Here is an 11,315-nt window from a genome sequence, read left to right on the forward strand (position 1 = left end):
AGCGGAGCAACGACCTTTGAACAAAAAAAGTTACAATGACGGCTACTCAAACGATCACACCACCCATTGGCATTGAATGCTTGGACTCTCGATTGACCAAGTACTAGAAATAGTACCTCTTACTACCTGGTTTTGCCAATGGAAAAGTGTCAATAGTGAGCAGAGTGTAAAGCCAAGTAGGTATGTTTGACTTATCAAAGAGGAAGCAGGTAGAAATACTGTAAACAAAAAGGGACTTTGGACTGACTCCTGAGGAACACCACAGTAAAAATAAAATATGCCAAGGCTCAAGGAATGCCATTTCTATTATAAATGCCGGTTATGCTTTATCCGGAAATATGTGGGACACTCCTCGCCATTCAAATATTTGGTCATAATTTCTTGGGTGACCTCAGACTTGGACTGAGAGCTTTACCAGAACCCTGGCGCGCCCTCGAAATGCTCTTTCACGCACTTAATTGCTTTGTGCCATACCTCAAAAGAGACGACGAAGGAAGAGAAGCTACTTTTCCCGACAGTTGGAGCCGTGGAGGAGTGTTCCAGCAGAGCAGCAATTGGTAGAGGAGGAGGATGGTAGGGGGGTAGCAGGTCGGCTGTTCAAAGGCTGGCTTTTTTGCATTGTTGGTCAGTTGGGGATTAAGGTCCTTGGTTCGGTGGCCCAATAGGCCCCTCTAATTAAAAAGGATAAAAAGAAGGCAGACACACACAAAAAACAGAAGCAAAGAGAGAGAGAGAGGAGAGAGCAAATTTACCCAGAAAAGAAAGAAAAGTGTAACAACAGTGGCAGTCAATTGAAAATGGATTCACTTTATACTCCAGTCCAGTGGTTCTCAAACTGGGTTAGGGTGAGCCCCAGGGGTCCACGAGCTATAACGCCACAAAATAATTTGCAAGAAATTATGTATCACTTAAAAAAAAAAAAAAAAAAAAAAAAAAAAAAGTACAAACCTGAATATGGCTGCCAGGAAAACTAACATTATGCACCAATTACTCCTCCCTACCTTCGCTTTGGGCCAATTAAAATCTCTGATTATGAGGTATCTAACATCACTGCAAGGGGGGGGGGGGGCATTACTTGAAGTGTAGTATTGAGGGTTTACTGTACTTTTAATTCATACAGGCATTGAATTCATCTTTCTTAAAAGGGAAAGCAGACAAACTCGGTGTTTGTGGCGCATTGTTTAGCGTCATCAGAATGTGAATGGGCAACCGTGTGTGTGCTGCAGCCCAGATGCTGGCAGCCAGTAGGTGGGCTGTTTACCGTGCGGATGCCTGGTTGTGTTTTTGTTGGGCCCGCCTCGCCTCCTCCCCGAGCCCACCGGGAGCTCCGGGGCTCCCGGTGGGGGCTGGTCCCTGCTGACCGACGCCCAGGTATGAAGCCTCCTCGCTTGGCCTGCACTAGAGAGCGGGGGGCGGGGGCGGGTTAACGAGCTACCAGCAGGGACAAGAAATGCAACCCCCCGCTAAACTGCAAACTGGAGAGTGGATATCCAGAAATAAGCAAAAATACTGTCAGACAGGTGCAAAATACTAACTGACAAAAAGAGATACAGTGGTACCTTGACCCTACAGTGAAATTTTTTTCATGACCAAGCTCGATTTACTTGTGTCAAATCCATTTTCACACTTGAAATGAATTAAAATGCCATGGATGAGTTCTAGCGCCCCAGAAAACCACATTTTTCCCCTGATGTTTTTCAGAGAAATAGCACTGTATTTTATAGAACATGATAACAGAGAATTTACTGCATAAATTAGATAATCTGGGTTCAAAACAATTACGTGACAGCATGGAACTTGAAGAAGAACCTCGTAAATTGGGCTGGGGTACCACTGTATTCAGTTTTCAGGTGAAGTTTCAGGATTAACCTTAAATGCACTATAACCTTTACAGAGGAACTTAATTCGACTTTATGAAAATTTTGAACCCACATGAGCAACTGTTTAATGATTTTGCACTTTTTGTTCAACTTGTTCTGTAACAAAATTCATAACAGGTGTTGACCCATGAAAATTTCCAAGGATGTCCACTACAATGCCTTTCTGTGACTCTTCCAGTCTCTCTGTTTCTCTGTTGCAAGCTGCTGATGACACTTTGTGAAAAATCAGTTTCCAATTCCTTTTTGATGGCGGGCAATTGTTAATAAACTGTCAGTGGTCTTCTTGGTCTCATGATGTCAGCATGATGACGAGGATTGTTTAAATACCAATTCCATTTGAAGCAGGATTGAAATATTAAATATTTTAAGTATTGTTCCATTCGTGGAGCAAACCCCTATTGTGAATTTTGCTTTTCAGCTTCTTGTTAGAGAACAGCAAATTGTGCAAAAAGTACTAAAATGTTGAACAGATGGATATGTGCTTTCAAAGGGTGACAGAAGGTCAAATACAGACGGTCAATTGTGCATCTTAGGTTCACCCTGATATTTGAAAGCCCAATACCTTTTTGTGAGTGGTGTAACAGAAAACTCATTTGAGGAGCAGTGTGTCACAATTGAACAGATAGCAACAATTAGCATCTATCGTCGAGCGCTCAGCATGAGATTATCCCTCACAGTTTGCTAGCAAGTCTTTAGCTGACAACGTCATTAGCGAGGTGTTGGCTTTCGGGGGGGGGGGGCGCTTATACAATAAAGTCACGGGAAATGTTCAAAGAATTGTGTGGTTTTGGCTGAAAACACAAAATGTCTTTGTTTTTAAAAAAACAAAAGCAAAAAAAAAAACATTAGTTTCAGTCGAAATGTGGAAAAAAATGCTAGTCTGGAGAAACAGAGGACATTCACTAGTACCGTACGTCATTGCCATATAATCACGAGGGGTGTAACGGTACACCCAAAAAAAAATCCCACTTCGATCCGTACAGGACCTTGGTTTTTATTAATAGCATAAAATATATCTATATTTTGAAAGCAAATTTGTGGTATTCAATTCTCTAAATAAAAGATGCTAAAATAAACAAAACAGTGTGTACAATCAAATATTTGATTGTTTTCAGGAAAGTGATGTTTACCAGCCTGAGGCTTTGCTGCACTGTCCTCTATTTGTTTACAGTGTTACACTCCCTAAACCTTACCTGATATTAATATATAGACTATATTTTTCTCATATATTCTATTCATTTTAAAGTATTACAATTAATCTGTCCTAGTCATGCAGTATAGTAGATCTGTATGCGTTTTTTATGCCGGAACGGGACACGACATGGGACAATTTATTACAGTGATTTAATCTTTAAGTGTCACCTAGCTTTTTAATGCAGTGCGCATTTGGTGTAGCTTATTGATCACGTGTCCACTGGCAAAGACGCTAGCTCCTTGCATGATTTCCATGGCCCCCAAAAAATGACTTCATTTGTTTTTTCAAACCCCTGCTGCCGTCTAAGAGTCTTTCCAATAACGCAAAACAAATCAATACCCAAAAGCGCGCTCGCGTCGTTTCTTTTGCGGCATTATCGATACGGCCACGGCCCTGATGACTATCAACAAATCTATCAGTGCGCATCTCATGTGCAGACGGCACCAGAAAACTCATGTGCCGTACAGTTGTACGCGTGGGACAGATGGAAACGACCGTGTGGGCCGAGTCACCGATTTGACCTCGACACCCTGGCCACTTCATTAGGTACACTCTCCGTCCCTTGAATCTACCGAGATTGAGAGCATGACTCCGTCAATTGGCTCGCAGGCAGGTTAGACAGACGCGTTAACAAGATCTTTTACCTTTTCTTTGACAAGCGCGGCTGCCCGTTTAGCTGAAAAACGCTCCCCCCGGGCGCTGCGAGCTCTCTTCCCCCTCCATGAATTATATATAATACAACTGGAGATGAAAGCGCTCAGCGGGGAGCTGACAAGATGGCTGACGGAGCAGAAGGGAAGACAGCTCTTTGGTTAGTGCTGTTTTAGGACATGATTCGAAATAAATACTGCTTTTAGACTGCGTTAACTCTCATGGACGTCCAAAAAAAATAAAAAGTCTCAGATGTGTGAGCAGTGGCAGTTTCTGCCATCGTGCGTTATGTGCGGCCGCACAGGGCAGCATTGCTCGGGGGCAATCCAAAAAATGGATTGCTACCACTGTAATGGCATGACATGTCAATCATTAGTGTTTGTAAGGGAAATTTGCGCCCCCTGGTGGAGTAAATAAAAAAAAGGGTATCCTGGAGTTCATGTTTTCAGGTTTACCCGCATTAAAGGGGCTGTAATGGAACACAGCGCAATGAGTCTGTGTCTGTTGTTAAAATGTTTTCTGTTGATTTGAGGCTTAAAAAAAAATATCCGTAATAATTACTTCTCAAACCTGCACAGCTTGTTTCCGAGCTTTGCTGTCCGCCTTTGGGGGAGGATGCCACGGAGAACATGGAGGGAGGGGCTGGGCACCAAAATTCTGGGGGGAAAAAAAAACACCAAAAACTGTTCATTTTGATTGGCAATAATCAATATGACCCCAGGTCAGGTACAAGGAGACGGAAATAAGCACAACGCACAGAGGGGGTCAACTGAACTATAATGTTTATAATTACATATGATAAGCATTTGTGGCGTAAATGTTCTTTTATTTGAGTTTCTTTGTTTTTGAAATGGCATTAAATGCTCTGGAGGGCTGTATTTATGGACCACGTGCCATAGGTTGCCCACCCCTGCCTGAAAGCTATACTGCATATCAATGTGGAATTAAAAAACTAACGTCGGCAGAAGTTTTAGTCAAAGGTTTTATTTTCAAAATTCCTTTGACATGCTAAGCTAATAGGAAATCATATATTTGGTTATTGTACTTTTAAACCAGTCAATTTAACATTAAAAACGATACTAGTTTCGATTTACAGTGTAAGTTGTTATATTTACCATAAATATTAAATATCAAATATATACATTATATATTTTTAATATTGCAATATAAACAAGAGGTGTAAACTGTATTTTTATACTGTTTATAATTTTGTAATGAGGGTGAAAATAGAAACAGCTGTCAGGATGATGTTTAACAAGCTGAATAAGAAAGACGAAAATTCATTTTGTCAAGGCATTTTTAGTAGTTATGTTGTTTTTTTTTAATAATTACAAATATATATAAAAATGGTTAACAAGCCATCAATACTTTGTAAACACGAAGAATTGGCAGAAAGGGCAGAATTTCTGTATTTAAATGTAGACAATAGTCAATAAGGTATTGCATCATCAAGCTAACGGTGCTTTTCTATTGGCTCCGAAAAGTCTCTCGCTCTCTTTGGCTCTGCATAAATAGTCAGCATCGTCAAGTGCTCACTAACCGCTTAGCGGGCAGAAAACTGGAATCCAGCAACCAGAGGGGGAGGCCCTTGAACGCATCACCATTGAGGTAAGTGTAAAAGTTGATTTGGTTCTAATTGAATGGAGTTGTTTCTTTTCCAGTGAGTGTGTGCGTGGAGGATGAGGAGGGTGGGGGAGGAGGAGGAGGAAGGCGGAGGAAGGCGGAGTCCACGCGGGGAGCTAATTGAGGAGGCGTGGTTTCTTTTCGGAAACTTTGCAGTGTTGACGCCCCTGCAGGCAAAAAGGCATTCAAGCGCTTAATGGAGCACAAGTTGAAATAAAAACACATGAATACATGCACCAGGATGTCGCCCATGTTTACTACAACTAATACGACTAGTTAGACTTCATTATAGGGATACAATCAGTTAGATTGTAGACCTTGATTTGGGGGGGGGGGGGGGGGGGGGGGTGAGAGATAGAAATATAGTACATTGATCGTTTTAAATAACAATTATAAAACACTAACAACAAATTCCACACTGGAAAAAAAAAAGTCATTTGCAATTACTTAGTCTGAACATATACATCACGACTAAAATGTGTTAAACATATACAGTATTATTTAATCATTTTCGAGGAGGTGGAAATTAAGTCAGTTTACCTCTTTTCAATCATGCACCGCAAGCACAAATTTGTCTAGGCTATTTTAATAATACAAAGAATTTAGAATAAAGAATACTGGAAAAATAAATAAACAAGCTACAAAAAATTACAAATATAGTAAATAAATATTTTGAATAATGAGAAGGATAAGCAAGATAAGCATGTTTAATACATTTAGAAAAGAACATTTTTAAATTTGAATGCAGAAAAAAAGCAAACAAGCTATAATATTGAATATCAAATTTAATTGTATATAATAGGCTATCTTTATAATACATTTAGAACACATGATGTATATTTAAAATATTGACAATTCAAACAAGGTATTGGACTTTTAATTTTTTTTAAATATATTTAAATCCCTGCTAATTAAAATCAAGTGGCAAAAGTAAGTTTTTACAGTGCATGCAAAAAGCAGCTACAGAGTAATTAAAAACAAGAACCAATCAGGAGATGTTAAGTGACTTTGTACCAGTGAAGAGTAAAAGTAAAAAAATAATAATTAATGGCAGTTAAGCATTAGACTAATAATCAATATCTGTGGGGGGGGGGGGGGGGGGGGCGACAAATATAACTATATTAAATTCTGCTGCCATATATGATCGACTCATCAGCACCAACTATCCATATTTTTATTTTTGTACTACTACATTTAATGTTGCGAAGAGTTGTTCCTCCTTCAAAGTGAGCCTTTGATTCGTTTTTAATGATCTTTTTGTGCTTCTATGGCCGGTGGACTTTAGTTTTAAAATGTTCTCTATAGTTGGAATTGCAAAACACAGACATTTATATAAAAGGACCCTGAGTATTTGCAGACAGATTCATAATAGTAGTGGTTTAAAAAAAAAAAAAAAAAAAAAAAAAAAAAACGGTGCATGTGTCGGTTGTTATGGTGCATATTGGGGGTGTTTGTGTGTGTGTGTGTGTGTGTGTGGGGGGGGGGGGGGGTTGGGTGTGTGTGCTGTCTGGCAGTCAGCTGGTGTGATCGACACAATGCCACTCTTTGTCTTGGGGTGTGCTGATGCAAAAATGAGGGAAGCAGAGTATATATATATATATATATATATATATATATATATATATAGCTCACTGTGCATATAAATCCATATGCAGTGAATATAAAAAGTCTGCACACCCCTATCAAATGCCAGGTTTTGTGATAGGAATCAGACAGTCAATCATTTCAAAACTTTATCCACCATTAATGTGACGTATAACTTGCTGACTCAACTGGGGGAGAAAAGAAAACAAAAAGTTGATACCATTTTAGTACTATACCATGTTAGGAAAATAAAGTTGAGCTAATGTGGTTGCACAAGTGTGCACACCCTGTCATAAGTGAGGATGTGACTATGTTCAGAATCAACCAATCACATTCAAATTCACATTAAATGGGAGTCAACACAGACCTGCCACCATTTTAAGTGCCTCTGATTCACCTCAAATAAAGTTCCGATGTTCTAGTAAGCTTTTCCTGACATTTTTAGATATATTTTACAGCTCAGCTTTTTTTTTTTTTTTTTTAATGACAAACACCTGGCATTTGGGGTGTGTAGACCTTTTCTATCCACTGTAGATACTGTATTGTATATCACGTGCCCCCCAGCCACCACTCAGCTGCACGGCGTCCCCCTCATCAAGCCAACGCGTGCCACCCGGATTAACGCCCAAAAAAAAAAAAAAAAAAAAAAAGTGCGCTCCTTTCAGCAAGCCAATAATAATTAAAGACTGGTATTTATAATGATTAGTATTGAACGGATGTGGAGCAACCGGTGGTTTAGGAGGAGGGGAGTGGGGGGGGGGCAGTATGGGTGAGGGTACAATACCAAAAAAGTGACAGATTGCAGCGTCCGTTATTGGCTCTATTATTAAAAAAAATACACAAATATTCACCAAAACAACAACTAAAAACATACACAGTATGTGTTCTGCAGGTAAAAGTATGCATAAAACGTCAATATTTTATTTTTAATCATGAAATGGGAATTATTTCCAATCATGAAATATTTTTTTTAAACTCCCACATTAAGCACGGCAGCCTATTGCACAATGTTTGATTATTTTTACACACTCAGACTGATTCTTGTCATTTGATTTGACTATTGCACATTATGCAACCATAAGGCACATTGCTTGTTTTATCGTTGTGAAACATTCTAATGTATATGTGTGTATAAAATATAATTGTTCATACATGCAACGTGAGCCTTATTATTAAGCTATTGCATTTCACATAAATTGGATTTAAAAAAAATCACAATAACTCATTTGTATTGCTTTATAATCGTTCCAAACATTAAAAAGGAGCGGCTTTTCTGGGAAAATGAAAGCACTACAACATCGAGACGTACTCAAAATAAAACATAGGATTGAATGTGAATTTGGCTTGTAAGTGAGATAAAGAACTTCTCCCACTGCAATGTGCACTTTTTTAAACAACAACAAAAAGTGTCAATCTCTGTTTGTTTGGATTGAGATTAAGTGCTGCCTCCTAATCAACACTTTGCGATAGTCTCACCTTCCAAATCTAATTACCGGGAGCAATTCATTAGGAGAGGAGGATGAAGGAGTCTCGGAGGGGGGGGGGGGGGTTCAATTGAGTAAAGGAGGGGGGGTGTTTGGCTGCCTTGAGTCGATATGATGTCAGAATGAGCCCAGCTTCTTCATTATTGCCCCCCAAAATTGGCCCACATTGACATGTGCGGGACTTTTGATGCCAACAAATAGAGAAATTTCGAGGTATAGGGGGGCGTAGTGGGGTGGGGGTCTTCATTGTATCTGAATGGCGCAGCTCAGTTTGCGGCTTTTGTTTGCAACTTCTTATTGTTATCAGCGTTACTTATCAGTCAACAGTGGGCTTTGTCCCTGCAAATGGCCCCCCAATCAGCTGCGGCCTAACCTGTGGGCATATATGTTAATGCTTGATGAGGAGGGGGAGGGATCCAGGGGGGAGTGGGGGTGCATTTTTTAACGACAATGTTTTGTTTTTAGGAGAGGAGTGTGTTTTGGGAGGGGTGAGGACGCAGACAGACAGACTGAGCGCAGGACAGCTGGGAGGGAAAAGAGGGAGGGGAGGGAGGTCTAGGGGTTTAAGAGCCCCTGCACACGTTTGGGACCCTCACTTCTTCTGTTGCTGCACCTCCATCGTCATCTTGGAACTAAAAAATAAAAAAGCAGCATTGAACATTTCTTAAAAGTTCGATCGTATTTTTTCCCCTCCCCGGGTTACCAGTGGCCATCATGATGTCCTACTTGAAGCAGCCCCCCTACACGGTCAACGGACTCAGTTTGTCCGCCCCTGGGGTGGACCTGCTGCACCCTTCCGTGGGATACCAAGGTAAATAAATACCAATTTAGGGGAGAGAGAAAAAAAAAAAAAAAAAAAATGAACCAAAAAAAAATCGATGCGATGTTGCAGTTGTAAATATGCATTCGCGCGTGCATGCAGGCACGCCGAGGAAGCAGAGGCGGGAGAGGACCACCTTCACCCGGGCCCAGCTGGACGTGCTGGAGAACCTGTTCACCAAGACCCGCTACCCGGACATCTTCATGAGGGAGGAGGTGGCCCTGAAGATCAACCTGCCAGAGTCCAGAGTGCAGGTGAGGCGAGGGGGAGAGCAGCAAGAAAACTTAAGCTTCGGGTGCACCTCAATACAGTAGAATATGATGTTAAAGTTCATTTATTTCAGTTGTTCAATTACATTTTTGTTTAAAAAGTCTATGGCTACACCAGAATATATTATTCAAGGTCATTTCCTAACTCGTATTTATGCCAAAGATCATTTTCTTGTTTCTTCTGTAATATTCTAATTTGGTGGGATGGTAGAATTTGGGCGCTTCGTTAGCTGCAAGCTAAGCAAAATCATCAAGAATATTTCAGTGTGTGTAGAGAAGCTACATGTTAAAACTTTTGAAACGAACTACTGAAATAATGGAAGTGCTTCACGATATCGTAATTTAATGAGACGCACCTGTAACACATGCAGAGGTTGACATGGGTTTGATTGGCAGGGGGGAGGTTTAAAGTGATTTATGTGAAAAACATCATGCAACAAATATTTATCATCATCGGGGTAACTTTTGGGGGTATTAAATGTTTTGCGGTTGCATGGTTGGCTTTTACCTTTTTAGATTATGCATATTCAGACTTTAAAATGGTGGGTAAAATGGCTGAAATATATGAAACATAAAATACAACACATTTTAATTTCGGAGTATTTGTGAATTAAATCTTGTTTTATAGTTGGCTTTAATGTTTTTCATCATAATAGACATTTGTTGCATGATATTTTGTGGATTTTGGCTGTCACATCATCTTTAAATTGGGGCGTGTAATATATTGATTATGATGGTTTCGTGTTTTCCAGGTATGGTTCAAAAACCGCAGGGCCAAGCACCGCCAACAGGCCCAGCAGAGCCAAGGCGGAGCACCGAGCAAAGCGTCCAGCACGAGGCCGGTGAAAAAGAAAGCCTCCCCGGTCCGGGAGGCCAGCTCGGACAGCGGGGCGAGCGGCCAGTTCACGCCGCCCTCCAACGCCTCTCTGCCGGCCGCGAGCAGCGCGGCGGCGCCGGTGTCCATCTGGAGCCCGGCTTCCATCTCGCCTCTACCCGACCCCATGGCCACTTCCTCGGCTTCCTCCTGCATGCAGCGCTCCTACCCGGTGACGTACACGCAGGTCACATCGGGCTACAACCAGGGCTACACGGGCTCGTCGTCCTACTTGTCCGGCATGGACTGCAGCTCGTACCTCTCGCCGATGCACCACCACCACCACCACCAGCTGAACTCCGCCATGAGCCCCATGAGCGGCGGCGGCGGCGGCGGGGTGTCCAGCCACCTGAGCCCGGCGTCGTCGCTCTCCGCATCGGCGTACGGCTACGGAGGCACCGCGGACTGCCTGGACTATAAGGACCAGACGGCTTCGTCCACATGGAAGCTCAACTTCAACACGGATTGTTTGGATTACAAAGAGCAGCAGGCGGCGTGGAAGTTCCAGGTTTTGTGATCCGACTTCCAGGCCCCGGAGGAGCGGGTCAGAGGCGGCCGGGGGACACTTCTTCTACCTCGGGCGGACAAAGCAGGACTGCAGCCTCCTCTTCTTCTTCTTCTTTTTTTCATCTGAGCTTTCACACTCAAACTTTGATCAAGGACATGGAAGATTAAATTTAAAAAATAATAATAATTAAAAAAAACACGAATTGGGGAAGTTTTAATAAGCTTCTTAAGAGTCCCAAATGTGATCAAAGCTGATGTGTGTGAGACCTCTGACATGGATGCACTACTTAATTTATAACAAATGCTTAAAAGACAATCAAGCCCTTTATCCATATTTTTGTCTTCATCCACGTGTTTCCCCCCAATGTTATTCAAGATTAATTTCCCTTTTTTGTTGCTATTTTTTTGCAAGCAGCTATGAATTTCTA

General features: G+C 41.4%; 1 protein-coding gene across 2 annotated transcripts; it reads left to right on the forward strand.

Annotated features, from left to right (window-relative positions):
- The first annotated feature begins 9,131 nt into the window (after positions 1-9,131).
- On the forward strand, positions 9,132-10,897 carry LOC133416975 (homeobox protein OTX2-like). Of its 2 annotated transcripts, none has more exons than XM_061704365.1 (3): positions 9,132-9,234; positions 9,322-9,491; positions 10,259-10,897. In XM_061704365.1, exons 1-3 carry the CDS (start codon positions 9,132-9,134, stop codon positions 10,895-10,897), a joined length of 912 nt encoding a protein of 303 aa, XP_061560349.1. The 2 variants fall into 2 exon arrangements, with proteins under 2 accessions (XP_061560349.1, XP_061560350.1); XM_061704366.1 differs by having other exon boundaries at positions 9,132-9,228; positions 9,340-9,491.
- The last annotated feature ends 418 nt before the right edge of the window (positions 10,898-11,315 follow it).

This window comes from Phycodurus eques, chromosome 18 (genome assembly GCF_024500275.1).
Source record: "Phycodurus eques isolate BA_2022a chromosome 18, UOR_Pequ_1.1, whole genome shotgun sequence".
In the NCBI taxonomy this organism is placed as follows: Eukaryota; Metazoa; Chordata; class Actinopteri; order Syngnathiformes; family Syngnathidae; genus Phycodurus; species Phycodurus eques.